Source organism: Falco naumanni, chromosome 3, assembly GCF_017639655.2.
Source record: "Falco naumanni isolate bFalNau1 chromosome 3, bFalNau1.pat, whole genome shotgun sequence".
NCBI classification, from domain to species: Eukaryota; Metazoa; Chordata; class Aves; order Falconiformes; family Falconidae; genus Falco; species Falco naumanni.
This window is the reverse complement of record NC_054056.1, coordinates 12,109,604-12,128,625: the sequence shown is the minus strand read 5'-3', so window position 1 is coordinate 12,128,625 and position 19,022 is coordinate 12,109,604. Positions and strand designations below refer to the sequence as shown.

General features: G+C 45.4%; 1 protein-coding gene across 15 annotated transcripts in view; it reads left to right on the top strand.

Moving 5' to 3' along the window:
- The window catches only part of EIF4G3 (eukaryotic translation initiation factor 4 gamma 3), a 146,737-nt gene that overhangs the window by 107,258 nt on the left and 20,457 nt on the right, over positions 1–19,022 (top strand). For 11 of the 15 annotated variants that reach the window (XR_005826745.1, XM_040585963.1, XM_040585954.1 and 8 more), the window contains 10 exons: positions 2,493–2,581; positions 4,471–4,720; positions 7,324–7,481; positions 8,623–8,748; positions 9,874–9,984; positions 13,857–14,027; positions 14,990–15,187; positions 15,881–16,027; positions 16,322–16,558; positions 18,846–18,950. Coding sequence is in view for 13 of the 15 variants with exons in the window: in XM_040585963.1 (XP_040441897.1) it covers positions 2,493–2,581; positions 4,471–4,720; positions 7,324–7,481; positions 8,623–8,748; positions 9,874–9,984; positions 13,857–14,027; positions 14,990–15,187; positions 15,881–16,027; positions 16,322–16,558; positions 18,846–18,950 (1,592 nt within the window). In the remaining 2 variants the exon portion in view is untranslated. Of the gene's footprint in view, positions 1–2,492; positions 2,582–4,470; positions 4,721–7,323; positions 7,482–8,622; positions 8,749–9,873; positions 9,985–10,151; positions 10,266–13,856; positions 14,028–14,989; positions 15,188–15,880; positions 16,028–16,321; positions 16,559–18,845; positions 18,951–19,022 lie in introns of those variants that run through there. The other 4 variants (XM_040585961.1, XM_040585965.1, XM_040585964.1 and 1 more) reach the window with 2 other exon arrangements.

Here is a 19,022-nt window from a genome sequence, read left to right as displayed (position 1 = left end):
TGCCTGGCAGCAGAAGCTCCATTTTCAGATAGCCCCATTGTCTTGGTCGAGTTTTGGGTTTGGGAGGGTTGGCACCTAAACTCACTTTAATTTTCTAAGCATACATTAGCATAAATTCTCCTGTTGAGTCAGTTCCTGTAGCAGAAATGAGAACTTAACAGGGGGAAAAAAAAAAAAGAAATAAAATCTGATGCCTGCTATTTTAAGAGGGGGAAAAATTGAGCAATGTCTGTGGAGATTTCGCTGGCACACCCCAGTCGGCTCTGAAATACTGTCGGGCGTTAGCACCGAGTCACAGGCTGCAAAACTATGGGGCTAATCGAAGGCTGCTGCTGTGTCTTGGGATTAAAGGCGAGCATCCAGCCCAGCGTCCTCATGCAGGGAAGCCCCAAAGCAGGGGAGAGATCTGCATAACTGAAACAAGGCAAAAGCTGCAAGACTCATTCAGGAGGCTCAGCAGGATCACATCCTTTATATAGCTTTCTTTTGCCAAAAAAAGGGGGAGGGAAATGTATTATTAAGAAGCAATAATATTAACGTCCTGACAGCTGAGGAAGGAAACACCCTAAACCTTTGCCAACCTCAAGTCCATGACCCTGAGTTTATTTCTGTGCGTTTAAAAATGAAACGTTATTTTACGCTGTGTAGTTTTAGCTGGAGTGGAGTGGAGTGGAATTCTGTCAGATTAAAAACTTTGGGTTTAATCAATTAAATACTGCCACAGCCAAGTAATATAAGTCATTACTCTGCGGATGTGATGGCTTTCTTGAAGAAATCCCCCAAAAGTGTAGATGTGGCATCACCAAACAAGAAGGCATCTTACCATGGCAGTGGGGCTTGATGTCCAACGTTAAAACAGCGGGGTGACTTTTGAAAAGCACTAAATTTCCACTAGATTTTGGCAGGATTTTGTGGTGTGGAGCCTAAACGACGGAAGTCACCACCTGCACGGACACCGGGTCCTTCTCCAGCCCTGATTTCACCCCAAGATGGTGAGAGTGACTGGGGTGCCCTGGCGAGGGTGCAGTGCGCTGCTCTTGGCAGTGGTCAGAGCTGAGCCCTGGTTGCGTCAGGTGAAGCAGTGTCGCAATCCGTGCCTGCTGGGCTGTTCCTGCACGCTCCTTCGAGCCCCGGGGAATTTAGGGGTGCTGCTGGGGCTCTGCCCTGCTCCTACAGTTTCTGCGTAGGGTGCTGCAATGGATGGGGGGGGTGATGGTTCTGTGAGCGACCAGGTGCTGTTTGAATATTTGAATTAGACTTTTTTCCTTTTTTTTTTTTTTTTTTTAAATTAATCTTTGCTTTTGTGGCGTTTAGCTTTATGATAAACATCTTTTATCAGTGACGATAGCTCCTGTTGTGCTTTGGGTTGGGGCCAGCATGCTGACTTCAGTGGTTTCTGCAGCCCCACAGAGTTTCTGCAAGGCCACAGTCACCCTCCAAACAGCCAAACGCTGTTAAGAACCTGCTGAGGCTCATACTTATCTTATGGGGCAGTGGGAACCTAACAAATCGTTTCTTCGTTGCCCATAGGAACAAAGCAGGCCATTATTAACACTCTTTTTGATTTATCCATAGCTGAAGAGCCTTTCAAAATTATATTTTATTGTGGTAAAATAAGCACACACTGTGTTTTTTCCATAATATCGGCTAGAATCCCAAAGCTGGAGCTGGAAATCTGCTCGCAGTAAACTTCAGTCACGAAATCAATTCTGTTTACACTACGTGTTAAATATGCATGTGTGCCTGCTATCGGAGTTGACGCTGGTAGCAGTTGCAACAAATTACGAGCGTATTGGATTAATGGTTTTGTCTCCTTAACATATTGTGTGGGGGTTTTTTACCCTTTGGCGGAGAGGGGGAAAGGTGATTAGAGTAAATCACTACTGATCTTAGAAATATTATACGGTGTTTCCTTTGAATCAGTTGGCCAGGGAAATTAATGAATGGTGGAGTTGTTAGCCTGCTTTTAAATTGAAATATAAATCCAGCTCAGGAGAGCCAGCAGTGCTACAAAATTGGAGGAGTTGTACTTCTGGATGAGATACTGGAAATTTTGGACTGTTCGTGGTTACGGTTTATGGTTAATATTATAATGATAATTCTTGTAATACTTCATGATAAAAATACATTGAGAACAACCTTCACTCCTAGCCAATACTTGATCTTTCAAAAAAATTCCATTTCTGAAGTTTTTCTTTGGCTCTGCGTGATTCTTATACTGTTGGTAATAAACTCCTCGCTATCACAAGTACCATTTCGAGCTTGAATGAGCAACTTGTAGAACAATTACTGTGTTTTAATGTCGTTCTAACGACTGTGTTATTACTGCATTGAAACAAAAAGTGGTTATATCGAGCTGAATCCTCTGCAAAGCTGCAACTGCTTCATTTCCCTGTATGTAAAACCAGCGCGAGAGAGGGAAGTGCATCACCCACGGCCAAATTTGCTCCGTATAATTTTAGTGTTGTAATAGATGTACGCTTATATTGCAGCTCAAACAGCTGTAACTGCACCAAAGACGTGGAAGAAACCAAAAGACCGGACCCAAGCCACTGAGGAGGGGATAGAAGTGGAAGCAGAGGTAAGAGGGAACCACAGTCTTGCTTTACCCAAATTTAATTAAGATGTTGCTCTTTTGAAAGTGTAATTTAGTTATGTTGCTTCCTCATCATCTCGCAAGGATCCAGGGCAGACTTTTTTCTGGGGGGACTATGATATTCCTCAGCATCCTTCAGATAACTGGTTTTAGTCTGATTCCGGTTAAAGCTCTGGAATTTTCTTTGCTCTTGCCTGATTTAATGACTCCCAACATTCAGGAGCATGTAACTTCTGTCCTTCCAGTGAAGGATGAGATAAAAGTGGGTTTGAATCCCTTGGCGCTGCCCTGGTTGGGTTGCAGGCCACCATCATGATGTTGGGCAGGTGGTGCTGCTGCTTAATGATGTCATTGCCAAAAGTTGGTTCTCCTGCTGAGCACCTGCTGGAGAAGCTGAGAAAGGAGAACGATGAAGCTTTCAGGCAAAACCGCCTCGACAGTAACTAGATCGGTAACAGAAATCTGCCTTGCTGCCGTTCTGGTAGGAATATTGCAGGAGGGGTTTTGTTTAATATCCTGGGTGAAACTGGGCTTAGAATAGATCAGAAAGGGAGTAAAAGAGTACAAATTCAGGAGTGAGAAAGTAGAAATTCAGGAGTAAGAGAGTAAAAATGTAAAAATTCAGGCTGCCCTGTGATTAGATAAAAACTGCTGTCGGCCAGGTGTGACGTGGAGAAGCATTGCTTCTATCGCTCTACATTTTTCTTTGGTTATGATTTGTCTGCTGTTTCCTCCACAACTTTCCCTTTGCACGAACATCACTGAACCTTTACGCTGTAAAAGCATGTTGTTGCAAAGAAAATCTTGAGTCTAGCAGACGGTACTTCATCCTTTGTACAAGCAAGCGTTTGCGGTTTCTCCACCCAGTTAGCAGATAGGCTCATTTACCTGTTACGCATGGTGCAGGAGTGCTTTCCCCTCTGCTTCTGGGGGAATAAATGCTTAAAGTGCTCCTGTGCAAGGTATCGTGAAGCGACAGCTGGTCGAGAAGCTGGTGAGTGGGTAATCCAAAGAAATTAAAAGTGACCCTGTGCTCGTTTTCAAGCCAGAGAGCAAAGGATGTTGCTGGGGCTGCACCAGCAGGCTCATACTCTGTGCTCTTTCTTCGTCATTTACTGGAGGAATCTTGTCTCCTGGACTGCTCCTGTTTTCATCGATGTTAATTTTTCAGAGTATTCAGTTGAAAAATTTGCAGAAAGCATTTTAGGATGCGGTACCCTCAAGCAGGGAAGCAAAAGGATCGAGAGCCTCCTTGATTAAGTCTTCCCTTTGTTTAATGCTTAGAGATGTTGGGCTTTTTCCCAGGAGCAGCAAGTTCCCAACACCTCCTCTGAATGCAGAACAAGGCTGTGTCCTTGGAGAGCTCTAAAATTAACAGCCAGGGATGCTATTAATGCTTTTTTCCTGAAACAGAGATGCTGAAATTGTGGCTGTATGTCACATTTACCTTCTTTATTTGGGTCTGCTCCAGTTAGCAGCGTACATTTAAGGGAAGGATCCCCCAAAACAAGCCTGGAGTGCTGCTTAAGGTGGCTGGTGAGCTGCAGGAGAGGAGAAAAGTGAGGTTGTCTTTCCAGGCTGGGATTGCTGTAGGGCTTAATAGTTCTTTCCATCGGATCCCAGTAGCAGCTGTGGATTTCACAGGCAACACTGAGTCTTTCCAGTTGCACTGTTAATTACCAGTGGGTCGTCTCCAGGAACAAACTGATAAATCATGTGGTGGTTCTGTGTGTTGTTCCATACCATTGTTTAAGATGCGTATATATTCCTGCTAGGTGCAAAAATGCCGTCTGAATAAATGAAGAGCCTTTTCACGTGCTTTGAATTTTGGCAGGGTATTTTTAACATAACCTCTGTTTCCATCTGTGCTTCAGCCTAAAGTAGAAGAGGAACCTTCAGGTGACAAAGTACTTGAATCTGAACAGGAGAAAATGAGCCATGGGTTTCAGCTGGAGAGAGACCCCTCTGAGCTTAAAAAAGTGAAACCTGTGGAAGAAAATGGAGAGCAGGAGGCAGAACCTGTGCGAAATGGTGCTGAGAGTGTTTCAGAGGGAGAAGGGACTGATGCAAACTCAGGCTTCACAGAGAGCTCCAGCGAAGGGCCAGTGTACCAGTATAAACCAGGTAAATCCTGTTTCAGACTCTTGCATGCTTGCTGGGTTTTCTGCCTCCCACCTTTAAGGGCTGCGAGCGCCCCACGCATCCTCCCCATGGAAGGAAGGATGTTTCCAGTGGGGCTGGAAGAGGGGGTGCAGCGTCTCACCGTGTCTGGCTCTGCTGGGATCCTCTAACCAACAGGCTGAGACATCTTCTGGGGGAGCACGAGAGGAAAATTGGTTTTCTCTTGCTGGTGGTAATGAGGAGAAAAGCCCCAGTTCCTTGAACTTCTTGCACGTGTGGATGTTGGCTGCAGGACAGTGGAAATGGTGGTGAATTAGTTCCAATGTGATCGACAGCTGAGAACGATCAGAGAAATTCCATCTAAGCAGACATACTTATTAAATAAGAGATCTGAAAGTTCTCATTGGGTCCTAAATATGTGTGTTTATATAGATATAATTTTCTGGCTAAACAGCTGCATACATTTTCAGATTCCTAGGAGAGTAAGGAAGACAAAAGAAACAGTTTGTGGTTTTCAGTCCAGACTCTGCTATTGAGCTGCGAGGGTGCAGTTCTTTTGATAAAATAATTCAGGTGTGGGCTCACAGGATACAGTCCTTGTGTTGTCGATTAGCATTGGATATAGTATCCCTAAGGGGTGTTTTTGTTATTTATTAAGATACCTAATTTGTAGACCTAAACCTCTATGAATTCACCTCATTAAGAGACACCTTGAGACCAGCTTCTCAGTTGCTCCCAGTTTTTAAGCCATTGCTTATTCAGGTGAAGCTTCCTCCAAATAAATTAGTCATTTCCTAAGAAGCCGGGTGATTAAAGAGCGTAAAACAAAATAAAGAAGGACCTTGAGAGCCTGATGGACGAGGTATTGGACAGAGAGCACCACTGTTAAGCGATTACGCTGCAGTGGTTGTTTCTGCACCAGTTTGTTCTTACAAAGTCCTGAGTTGCTTTTCTTTTATTAATTTAGTACTGTCATATCGTTAGGAGAAAACGTAGAGGCCTCTTGATAGTTTAGCACACGCTTAGGATAGCTTACTGGTTCATTAGTTAAGTACATCTTGAAGTCAATCCATAATTCATCAGCTGTCTCTCTAAAACACCCGATGCAGTCAGAATGATCCCAGTTGGATCTTTCGCTCAGCTGGAGGGGTTGGATCGATCCCTTGGAAAGCAGTGTGTGTGGGGCTTCTCTGCTGCAAAGCAGAGTGGGCCACTTGGGTCAGTAATCCTTGATTTCAGCTCTGCCCTTGCTAAAAAGGGGGATTTGTGCCTTTTGGTCAGGCCTAGGAGGAATTGTGGGTCAGCTCGTGGTCTGTCCCCTCACTGAGGATCCAGGCGGGCTGCCTCTGATGCTGCCCAGCTGCTTTTATGTTAAAACAGCTTGTCGAGAGCTTTGCAGGAGAAGGAAACCATACCTATAAGCTGTTTCTTGTTGCCGTTGATGCTTTTCCATGATAAATGGAGGGTGAGGGGGCACAGTGGATCGGCAGCTGGCCAGGGATTCTGGCTGGGACTTGGCTAGCCAGCTTGAACCATTTTCTGCACCTCTTTATCCCAAAGCTCTGTCAAAATAAAATCCCCCAAAGAGCTGAAAATTGTAATTACTTTTGTGGTTTTTTTCATTCCCAGTTATTAAAACCCATCATTGAAATAAGTTCCTGTTTGTTGCCTCTGCGGGGATGACAATGGTGAGAACCCAGAGACCTAAAGCTGGCAATCAGGGATGAAATAAAGAAATAATAGGACACCTTAACAGCGAACCTGAACAGCCAGATAAATGCAAAGCAACGCCGCCTGGCATCAGTGAAATGCAAAGGCAGCATCTCGTACAGATGTTTTCCTTCAGATAAAAACACGCTGCCCTCTTAGGGGCCTGACTAGTCACCCTGGCTGCTGAGCAAATCCACGTTTTCTTTCCCAAACTTCAAACAAACCATGTGGCCAGCAAAGAAAATCCTGTCTCTAGGCTAGCAGGTGCTAATATTCCTTGCGCTGCAATGGCTGTGGGTTTACATTTTGATTTGCATCAGGTGAGGTCATCTACACCAGAGAGCACAGAAAGCCCTCGGAAAAAATGGATGAAAAGTTGAAATTCTTGGAGCCTGACCTGCAGTTTTGTGTTTTCTTTTGGTTCCCACCATTATCTCCCATGTGTGTTGTTTAAAGGCTTGGTGTTTTCACATTTTCAAAGGGTATTTTTGTTCTGTGTGGTGCTTTCCTCAGCTCAGTGTTTATTGCTCCCTTTTACACAAAACCAGCTGCTTTAACTTCTGCATTTTCACCCAGGAGTGGGGAATCGTCCCTGTTTGATTGTATTGCACAAGAGAGCGAAAGTCAGAGTTAAAACGAGATGACGTGGGTTAGAAGTGGAATTAGTGATTAGTTCCGTGTGTGGTTGCTGCTGGAGTTGGCTATGCGCTCCCCACTGTTTCTGTTCCTTTAATGCGATGTATATTCCTCCTTGCTGCCTTCAAAATTAAAATAAAGTTAAATGAAATTTTCCCAGGCAGCTGTGACAATCTCCTGCCTTTGGATTTACGGGAAACGCGTCTCGGAGAGCAGAGGTTTTTGTTACCTATGAATCTCAGCACCTTCTCTCCTTATAGAGCAGTGGAAGCCCCTGGACCCGGAGGGGAAGAAGCAGTACGACAGGGAGTTTTTACTGGATTTCCAGTTCATGCCTGCCTGTATCCAAAAGCCAGAGGGGCTGCCTCCCATAAGCGATGTGGTTCTCGACAAGGTGAGAGGAGAGCCGATAAAACAGGTGCGTGCAATTTGTTAACTATAAATAAAGATCCCTAATGCATGCTTTATTCCTGGACAGTTTCACTGCAGGGTTCTGTTGGGAAGGGGGAATATTTGTGTGATTGCACATGGCAAAATTCTTCAGACAGAGGTGTTGGTGCCTAAAGAATATGCACAGGTGATTTAAACACTGAAGCATTTTTAATGGTCTCTGTCTGGATTAGGTTGTACTGGGTTGTTACTAAAATGTAAAACGATACGGCCACGAGCACCTAAGGATATAATCAAAGCAAGACCGAACCGAGAGGCACGGTGTCTTTCATTAGATCAATCCTGTGCTTAGAAAGCACAGCCAAGCTTTTGGGCAAACTCTTTCTTTGGTCTGAAACCGTTGTGTCACTGTGAGCTGATCTGATAAAAGATCTTTAAAACCTTGACTCTCGAGAAGTTTTGTGATTTCTATCCAGCCTTATTACAGCTGCGATTTTCTCTGCTGTGTGTCTGCAGTTATTGAAATACTTGTTATTTCTGAAGTGCTGACACCGAGACCTTATTCTCTTCTCAGTTTGAACTGTGTCGTTCATTGATTTTGATGTAACCACTGCAGACTCACTCGTAAGGTTCAAGCACAGATCAGGATGTAGGTGATCCTCATGTGCAGAAACATTTCCACTCTGAATTTCATACCCAGACAAATTGTAAAATGCAGCTTTGTTCCCCAAATGATTTCATCCACCTACTAGTTTTCCGTGATTGCTTCTCACTGCTCTGTCTGCTTTGGAGCTTCCTTTGCTCATTCGGCCATCTGTCTTGTTAACACAAAAGACATTTATCCAAGGGAAGGTGGCAGTTTTGTGATCCTGAACCAAAATGGGCCCCTATCACCATAATTTTATTCTCCATAAGTCATGCTCAGCCTTGAAATGTTTCTGATCTTTGCCCGTTTCCTCAAGTCACCTGCAGAAGATGTATTTAGAATTAAGTTATTATTTTTTGTGTAAGTGGGGATGCATAAAACTTGCGGTGTTTGTCAAAAGCACGAATTTGGATACTAAATTATGACTATTACAGTTCAGCAAAGATTGTAGACTTGCGTGCACTTTGGTAGCTGCAGCACCCACTGAGCGGATCCTGTTTGTTTGTTCTGCTCCACGATGCAGGTTAATCAGCCGAAATTACCGTTGAGAACTCTGGACCCTCGGATACTGCCTCGAGGACCAGACTTCACGCCAGCCTTTGCTGATTTTGGGAGGCAAACCTCCGGTGGAAGAAACGTAGCTGGAAGTGTGAGTTTACCCCAACTTGCTAATTTAAAAATCAGCCCTAACACTGATGAAGTCCATCCTCACACTTTTGGGCCTCTTCCGATGCTCCGGTGGTTCTGGTTTTGTCAGGATGAATGCAAGGGTGATGTTTTCTTGGCTGTCAAAATTTAGGCAGATTAGAAAACCGTTGCGGATGGTTTTAACTGGTACGTATTGATCTTCAATGGATTTGATCTCTTTCCCCTTTTCCCTGCATGAGAGGTGTGGAAACATGTTTCCATGCTGAGGACCTGGCAGTCACACGTGTGCAAACACATGTTCTCATACAGCAACCCAGCATCGGTGTGTGTCATCGTAGGAGTCTATTTTATACAACAAGCCGATAGAGCAAATAGGTTTTACTAACAACAACAGCAAGAAGAACATACACAGCACCTGTGTATGTTCTTGCTTTCTCTCTGCTGCCACATATTGCTTTGCTTTGGTCACACATTCCTTTTTTTCCTGCCTTTTCCTCTGCTTTCTTTCACTTTCTCTTCTTTTCCCTGTGTCTGGCTTTGCCCAAACTCTGAAATCCCTCTCTGAATTCATCCTTCTTGCCTTTGCCATCTCTTTTTCTGGGGGTGCAGGTGCCTCCCAGTGTGGTGCTGCCCAGTCAGCTGCAGCTGGAGGATGGAGGCTGCCTCCATTAGGTGCAATCATTGATTTTTTCATCTGTCTATTAAGATACATCCAACGTATCCATCTAGATACCTCTCGTGACACAGCCATCGTTTGTCTTTCAAAACTGCTGGTTTTAGAGGAGTTCACTGAATAACCTTGACTTCCAAGTGTGCAGATTTGCAGGAGGCTCGGAGTCAAACCCGGCGATTTTGAGTTGAGGTAGTATTTCTGGTTTGAGAGCGGTCTTGTGGCCAATGCCTCGGTTCTGGGGTGTGTGCCCATGTCTTGGAGTCGCTTCGGTGCCACGGTTTCTCTTGGAGCACCACCCAGTCCCGAAACCTTGATGCTGTTTGAGGTCGACATCGCTTCCTATATTTAGGACTTGCAGGTTGTACTCCAGTGCCTTCTCTCCTTTCGTGCACTGAATGTCCCGAGCCTCTTGGCATCTCAGTAACGCCCCTGTCGCTCTTTCTCTTTCCACAGGCCTGCAAAGTGCAGAGCAACCCTGGATTGCCTTCCCTGGCTCGGTGCGGTTCCCCAGCATGCCCTCTCTTGGTCTCGCCTCACCCACCATTGAGGAACCTGCCGCTAGGGGTAAGCCAAATCCCCCCCTCTCCCCCCCAGTCTTTGCACCTTTTTGTAGAGTTGTCTTTTTCCCTAATGCCCACTGTTGATAAAGAACGACTGGCAGAAAACTTTACAAAAAGGTGCAACATTGTTTAAAAAAAAAACAAAACAAGACTTGCATTGTACCCCTCTAGGCAGTCTTCAGTGGTGGGTGGGACATCACCAGCTGAGGGCATGCTGGGACGTTGGCCTGAGCGGGATCCGCGAGGGGTCTGCACTTTGCAGACCTGTGGAAAGGGGGAGAAAAGGTAAGTCCCGCTTACCCCGTTCATTTGGAGCATTCAGCACATAACATACATCTTACATTTGCGCCTTTACAGAGTAGAGCCTTCCTTTGCGTTTTCCTCGAGGAGGGTCAGAAGGGAAGGTTATTTAACAAGCCCTGCTGTCCTGTGGCATCGGCGGTTATAGGAGGAGAGGGTTTTCAGCCCTGAGCCAAATCAGACGTTATCTTCTCCTAAAAAGCATGGCAAAAATCTGCGTGTACGCTGTCTGTCCACTCAGTCATTCCACCTCTGCACAGGCCATGCCCATAAACCATTAAACCCCACTGCCTACTCCTTGCCCTCCAAATAATTTTGAGCAGCTCAGCGCTAACAAGCTTTCGGCACGTTGAGAATCTTTTGTTTTGCTTCCTTGGCTTTTGTCTTTATTTCCTTCTTTTCGCTTAAATGTGTTGTGTGACTGTTTTTAGAACTAACAGATGTTGCATCCAACAACACAAGAGAGTGTCATGAATTACACAGGCACAAAGTACAGCTAATAAATGCTTCTTGATGTAGACAAGGAGTTAGGGGAGTGCAGCGGGAATGAGATGTGAACACAGAGAGATAGGGTTGGAGAGGACCGGTCTGTCCCTGCGCACCGAGGCTGGGTGTGTCGGCTTTTATCCTTCCTTGAGTGGTGATGGAAACTCAAGTTGTCTCGATTTTTTATGCTTCCCTGGAAGGCAGAGTCACCCCTATAACATCTAAGCTTAATTTTGGCTTCTGCATTTGGAGCCTATTGTAGAGGGAGAAACGGTTCTTTAATTTCTTGGGTGTTTTTTTAAAGTGTTACCGTGACTTGTGGCCTGGGAGTGGAAGCAGACTGTGAGGGAGAGCACCAGGTCACACCGTGTTGCTGTGAGTTTTTGGCTTATCCCTGTTTCTTTCTGCTTTCCTTTTTTCCTCCCCCTTCTTCATCTGGAAGACAGGTAATTCGGGTTAATGTAGTAACATCTGGTAAGCACTTCTCCGTGCCTTTGGTGGAAAATATTATTTCAGTGCAAGCTGTAGTGCTGTAATATCAGGTGCTACAGAACCATTATTATTTACTTGGACTGGGTTACAAAAAGGAGGCCAGGCATGAATGAGCTCAAGCACCTACTTTAACTTGCTGCCAAAAAAAACCCAGATTTTTTTCTGTTAAAAAAGTGTTATCCGGGTATTATTTTTTCACACGTTCAAAGGAGGCTTCTGTTCACTGCTTTTAAAACCTAATCAAACGGTTTGAACCAAGTTTGTTCACGTACATTAAAAAAAAAAGTACAGTCTTACAGAAAGTCTTTGTTAATGCACTTAAAGGTCTGGTCTCAAAGGCAGCCAGATTTGAGGAGGGTGTGACATGTAACGTGCCGACACTCGGAGATGCCCAGGTGCTCCTTGCATCCATCAGTTCTGCAAGGGGAATAGTCACCTCCTTCAGGGAAGTGTTTGCTGTAAAAGCTGGTGCCTGGGCTTTGCATGGACCCGTACCCGAGGAGGCACCATGCCTCTGTGTTGTGTCCTCGCATGTCACAGCCCAGCTGTGCGGGAGAGATGGGGCGGCTGCAGGTTACCCCTCGTTGGCTGTACCCGTGTTCCTGGGGAAAATGAGCCCAAATCGTTTGATTTGCTGCCAGCCTGGCTCTGGTTACAAAGCTTTCCGCGGGCAAGGCGGTGTGTGATGAGGTCTCGTGCACGTGGTTGAAACCAGTCGGTTTGCTGTTGCGTTGTTGTCTGGTTTTTCAGCTGGAGGGAAGTTTCTTCTTTCCACAGCCATACGTTTGCAGTGTGGTTAGAGCCTGAACAGCAAAAATGGTGCAAAATTGCATAAAAACAGCGGCAGGTGTCTCAACGTGGGGCTGTGAAGCAGACTTGGCTGCGTCATACTGGTGTCAGGCTCTGGGTGAGAGCAGAGCGGGGTCGTAGGGAGGGATGGGTGACTGTTGTAGGGAAGGTGTCTAACACAGAGAAGCATCACAAAGGCTCCCCCGTTCTCACTGCCTCGTTCCACTGTTGATTTCTCGGGAGCAATTGACTCAGGCGATTGCGTTACAGCTACGGCTTGCGCCCAGAGGAGTTTGAATGATTCGATGGATTTATTTGATGGATTATGCCAGTGGGATCTGAACAGCGGGCTTCGTAGGTGGTGGGGCAGTGCACTAACACGCTGTGCCATGTAGCTCTTTTCCATGCATCGTCTCGGCATATGAAGCATGTCACTGCATGAGGTCGTTGTCTTCTGACAACACCTTATTCTGTGCTTTTATCCCATATTGAAGCCCAAACATGAACTCCAGCAGTGACAGTGATTGTGTTCGTTTGCTTTCGTCGGTGGCAAGCGTTTACGTCGTCAAAGCCAAGTGGTTCACATTGCAGATACGAGCTCCTGCCTTTAAGGAGGATTTTGTTTTTCAGTAGTGCAAAACCAGGTTTGGGACTGATACGCGACATAAGAGGCACCAGCTAAGAGCACTTTCCTCCTGTATTCAGTGAAGCTGTTTGAATAACTGAGATGGTTTTGCCTCTCTGATGCTTGTTGAATCCCTTCTGCTGAACAAAGAAATGTTTAAATGGCCCATCTTTCATGTGGAGGTTGCCTACTGCCCTCTGAAGAGATTAATTACTTCTGTGGAAAGTAATGGGGTTTGATAATGGAGTTTTGTTGCTGGGCTAATTTTTACATGGAGGTGAGACGTTTCTAATAAATGAGTTCAGAAATACGACAGAGCGCAGGGGAAGAATAACCTGACAGCATTTGATACTTTCAGTCCTTAATCAGAAGCTCCCAGGTGATGAAGAGGGAGTTTTGGGGTATGTCTTGTGCCCCATCACTTGTGCAACTGATTTAAAGCTCTCCAGTTTGGGCAGTTTTCATACCGTTTATGTTTCATATGTCCAACGTGGGTTTGATAGTGTTTGACTGGGAGGAGCATCATGTTATATGGGATTGCAGAGAGGCACTTGATGTGGTTTCAAACAAAGTACTGTGTTTCCCTTCCTTCTGTGAAACTACAAAGAGTTTGACACACATCTGTTAGGTTCTGTATTTCTGCAACGCAGGAGCTGCACTGATGCTCCATTCAGTGCATTTTATATAATTCTTGTCTCAAAATGGCTCTGTTTGAAGCAATCTCCAGTAAAACTTAACATTTTTGGCAGAGCTGCTGATTTATCGTTACCTAATTGTTTGGGATGGCACGTTTGAATTGCACCTGTAAGGACGGACTTAGTCCTTAAATGCACCTTTGCTATGATGTCTCAGTTACGCGGTTTCTGGCTTTCAAGAGGCCGTTTTGGTCAGTCAGGGCCAATTCTGCAGCGCTTAAGCAGTGTCCGGAGCATCACGAGTGCACGTAGGCAGCGGTCATCCTGTATCTGTTTTGGGAAAAGCTGCCCAAGAGAAACGTGTCCGGTGTCTTCATGTTCCCTCTGACCAACCCGGCCTGATGTGTTGGGTCGGAGGGAGTCCTCAGAGTCCTAGGAGGAGTTGCTGCTTGTTGATGTTGCCATCAGTGGGTGTTGGCGTGTGCCCTGGAGCGGTTTATCGAGGTGTGAGTTTAAAAGGGGATATAACAAGGAATATTTTTGTCCTAGTTGTTGAATGTTGGACCGAGGAGATCTCAGCCAGGCCAGAGGAGAGAGCCCAGGAAGATCATCACTGTGTGTGTGAAGGAGGATGTCCACCTGAAGAAGGCAGAGAATGCCTGGAAGCCAAGCCTGAAGAGAGAAAACCAAACCGAGGACCCAGAAAATGTAAAAACCCAGGTGAGAGCCTTAGCAAGCGCTTCTGAGCGGGCAGCAGTCTGTAACAGCAGGAGGATGGTGGTTTGCCTTAGCTGTTGTGTGAGACAGTGAAAAAGGGCAATGAAATTCCGGTTGGAATCACAACTTCTCCCTACCTTGATTATTTTTTTTCACGTGTTTATTCCTGCCCTGAAGTTCAAATGGCAGGCCTTTCTATTAAGTGAGTCTAATTAGGGAACACCAGACAACCTACTACCTCTCTTCCAGGATTGTTTTCCTATTGCTCTTTTACTGGAATATTTCTGTCCCCATTCTAAAGCAAACAACCTCAAACTTCCAGCACAGAACTTGCTTTTCATCCCCTTTTAGACCATGTTACTGCCCTGAACCTCAGCAAGACTGAGGTTCCTCTGTAAAATTCCCTGAGATCATCCTGCCCAGCCCAACAGCACCATCTCCGAAGCTTTCTCTGCATCTTCCTCTCCCTGCTGTTCTCTACCGGGCAGCTGCTCTGGGTGGAGGTGTTTGCCTGGTGGTCAAACTGGTAATTTATAGGATAAGTTGGGATAGTCTTGAGGGATACTGGAATTCTGTTCTCAGGGGTAACAGCAGCGTTGTTGACCTAACTATCATTCTGGATAGGAGAAAAAAAAATAATAATGCCTTAAAATAAATATAGGAGAAGTTGATTACCTCTGGTTGAGGGAGAAGGATGTCACTCCCTGTTAATTTATATCTCATGGCTAAATTGTTATCAAGAATATTTGGGTGTTTCCAAAAACCCTGTGCCGCAGCCTTGGTCTGTGGTCACGGGTAGCTGAGTTAGAACTGGGGCCGGACTGTGCACAGACGTGTGCGTGTGTGTAACAGCTTCCAGGGAGTTCCCGTAGGACAGCATCTCTGTTCACCTTGGAGATGGCAGCCTAGCTCATTCCTGAAAGCCGCCTGTTGGATTTGTGCTGAAGAGTTTTTCTGTCCTTCAGGAGCTGTTCCGCAAGGTACGAAGCATCTTGAACAAGCTGACGCCCCAGATGTTCAATCAGCTCATGAAGCAAGTGACAGACCTGACGGTAGATACCGAGGAGAGGCTGAAAGGAGTCATCGACCTGGTCTTTGAGAAGGCAATTGATGAACCGAGCTTCTCGGTGGCGTATGCCAACATGTGCAGGTGTCTTGTAACGGTAAGAGCTGCCCAAGTCAAACAGGAACATGTTCTGCTCATTATCCCCATGAACTGATTGGCAGTAACATAAACGTGGCAAGAGCAGAGTTAAATGTTAGTCTCTGAAGGTAAATAAAAATAAAGTGGCAGATTTCTTCTTCTGCATTTGTTGGCCATGCCTGCAGGCAGAGGGCTTTGCTTAGAGTGATATGTTTGGAGTTGAGGACACCTCACACTGCCTGGTTGCGAGATGCAGTGAGTCACGCTTGGGAAGTTCAGTTTATCTCTCGTTTCCAAGAGGAGCCCGAGGTGCTGAGCCAAGCTTTGGACAGCTAGTTTTCAGATGGTGAATCTGGGACAAAATAACCCTCTTCTCCTCCTGATCCTTCATGACATGCAACAAAGGAGCACGGAGTCTTTGCCACATAACAAGGGTGTTTTTAGGCAGCGTGTCTTTTTAAAGGATCCTGTGAATGGAAATGTAATTTGTCTCTGGGCGGAGGTGGTGTCAGCCAAGTTTTGAGTGTGACTTTACATATGAAATGTAAAACTCCGCTGGAAATCATGACGTGATGTTTAACTGTCACAGCCTTGCAGGCTTGTGTTGCTGAATATGAAGTGCATAATAAAATGTAATGGATGGCTTATAGGAAACCTCGCTCGTATGTAGAGTTTAGCCGTATTTCTGCTGATGTTTTTCTTCCTTCTGCAGCTGAAAGTGCCCATGGCAGACAAACCTGGGAGCACAGTAAATTTCCGCAAGTTGCTGTTAAATCGCTGCCAGAAGGAATTTGAAAAGGACAAGGCTGATGACGACGTCTTTGAAAAGAAGCAGAAAGAACTTGAAGCTGCTACCACTGTAAGTGGTATTTTTTTCCTCCCATAAATTCTCAGAGCTCCCTCTGAAAGTGATCTCTTTTGAAGGTGGCAGTCGATGTAGGGGGAATTTTGGAGTTGAGAGTTTTCTGTCACACTGGCTGAGTGTAATAAAAAATACCTGCCTTGATTAGTGGGTTTACACCAGCCTTTTCTTGGTTTTTAGGAGAAAAAATGTAAACAGAGACAACAGCAACTATAAATGTGAAACTGGATCTTTTGAAGAGTTCTGAGCTCTGTGAACGTGGCTTTTTAGAACTGTTTTTCTGTTTTACAGCCGGAGGAGAAGACACGGCTCCATGACGAGCTGGAAGAGGCCAAGGACAAGGCCCGACGGAGATCCATTGGGAATATAAAATTCATTGGCGAGCTTTTCAAACTGAAAATGCTGACGGAGGCTATCATGCATGACTGCGTGGTCAAGCTGCTGAAAAACCACGATGAGGAGTCCCTCGAGTGCCTTTGCCGCCTGCTAACTACCATTGGCAAGGACCTGGACTTTGAGAAAGCAAAGGTAGGGCAAGACTGGGAGTGAGAGATGAGGCTTTCTGGGCGGGGATGGAAAAATAGGGGTGGGGTGGTTTTATTTGAGGATTTATTTTTTTTCTTCGGCCATTTCTGTATGGCACAAGGAAATCATCCGCTCTTCCGTGACCTGGCCTTGCTCCCTTGTCTGTGATGGGTCCTGTATCGTTTTCAACAGTGTTCTCCAGTTGTTAGTTGTTCCAAATATTTCATCCAAACACACAACCTAGAAATGCTCAACACCTACTTTTTCCAGATATCTCTTACCTTGCAGTGTCCAAAACATTCATATTTAGAGTCATTTCTTTACCATTGAAGGTTTATATTACCTACAAAATGTACCACTTACATGTATCGTTGGGGTTAAATCTAAAAAAACACCTTCCTAACTGGCCTAAACCCCTACCTGAACCTTGGTGGATGCTTTTATTTTGTGTCATCATCGTCTCCAGCTATGCTGGAATGAAGCAGCTGTTTTGCAACTGCAGCACTCCAGCATCCTCCTCCCGATTTTCCAACAAATGTATATGTAGCACGGAGCCTTACACACTCGGATGAGCTTCTCTTGGCACAGGCAGTCTGCTGTTCCTTCACACAAGCTAGGCTTGGGATGAAAAAGCATTCGAGGGTTTTGCCAGAAATCAGTGGGACTCAGCTCTGGAAACAAACTGAGCTAATTGTTTTCAGCTGCTCGGGGAAGGGAGGTCCCTTACAGTGCGCTGGTTTGCAGGGATCACGGTGGATCAATCCTGATCCTTACGGGCAAATAGTTTCCCAAACTGTTTTGCAGAGCATTGACCAAAACGGCGCAGTTTACTACTAATCCCCCAGGCTAAATACCCGACACTGTTAATGAACAGCGTACACATTATTGGTGCAGGTTTGAAAATGCCAGAAGCAGGGATTAAATTTCTCCACATGTGTTGGGCAGAAAACAGGGTCTGACTTCTAAGCAGTAGCTGAGGTCATGCTGGATGAGTCCTGGATGCTGTTTTGCGAGCATGGAAACACTGTAGAAGCCAATGTTTTGGTGCACTGGCCGGTCCTGCAGCCCGGAGCCGTGGCACCGTGTAGCATGGAGCATGCACACAGCAGGGAAGTGCTTGCAGATGTCATGTTACGTGTTGTGAGAAGCTGCCCGTCTCCTGTCTTTGTGATTTGTTATTTCTATCAAGATTGAGTGAGAATCCTTTCTTTATCTTCTATTAACGGAGTAGAAGTTTTATTATATGTTTTTTATTGAAGGTGAAGCGTTAGTGATAGTTACAATTAAAGCTTTTGGACAATGTCCATTTTAAATATTTTCCCCATCATTCCTAACTTTGGAAACGTTTGCTCTTGGAGCTGAAACTTTCCAAGGCAAGGCCAGAACCAAATTTTAATAGGGTTTTTCTTGTTTGTTTAAGTATAAGGAAAAGGGTTTAGCTAGTTTTTAGTGAAGGGGGTGGGAAACATTTTAGAAAACTGCCCTGAAACTTTTTGTTTAAAATGGCCAGAGCCTCCATTTTGGGGGAAAAAGGCTCATTGGAGCCTGGCGAGTCAAATTTAGACCTAATGGAGGCTTCTCTAATGATACTGTTTCATGTCTTGGTGCGAACTGATTTGGATTCCATCACATCACAACTTTTTGGATGAAAAGGAGCTTGTGGGATTTTGTACCACAGCTAAGCCCGTTAAACAGTTTCTTGCTGAGGGAAGCACTGCTTCTGCCTCTGCTTCCCTTGCCTGACCCCAGATGAGACAGTTCAGGGAGGTAAAGCATCAGAATGTGTGCAGGGTCAGTTTTATTCCCGTTCAGTTTCCTGAGCCGGTTTTTCTTGGGCTGAGGTGATGAGCACACACGCTGATATGAAAAGGAGGAGCTCAGAGGTAGAGCAGGACTCCCCTCTTTGGTGGCCACTAGCCAGTAGGTCAGCTTAGCTGCACCATGAAAAAATACTAACTTTTTTTTTTTTAAATGGATGGCAAGTTTATTATGTACGTGCAGAGGGTGTAAATCATTTGAGCAATTAAAAGTGCAGAGAATGCATGTGTTAAACGAAGGAGGTGCCTGCAGAGTTGTGCCTCCTTTTCTGCACGTCCTGCACTGTGCACGCTCAGGTCCAACCTGGGGGGAGCGTACGAGACCCAGCACTCACTCCTCCGGAGAGCAGCTGGGTCCCCAGATGTGCTTCTGGCACGAAAATGCTACAGTGCAGAACCTACTGACTCCCTACCTGAGGGAGTATTTTCCTTTTCTTCCAAGACGCGCTGATGATGATGTCTCTCTTGTGTAGCCTCGCATGGACCAGTATTTTAATCAGATGGAGAAGATTGTGAAAGAGAGGAAAACATCTTCAAGGATTCGGTTCATGCTTCAGGATGTAATAGACCTAAGGCTGGTAGGTGCCAACTCAAGTAAGTAAAGGAGCATGTTGCCTTCCATGTCCAGGCTGAAAGAGCACTCCTGCGAG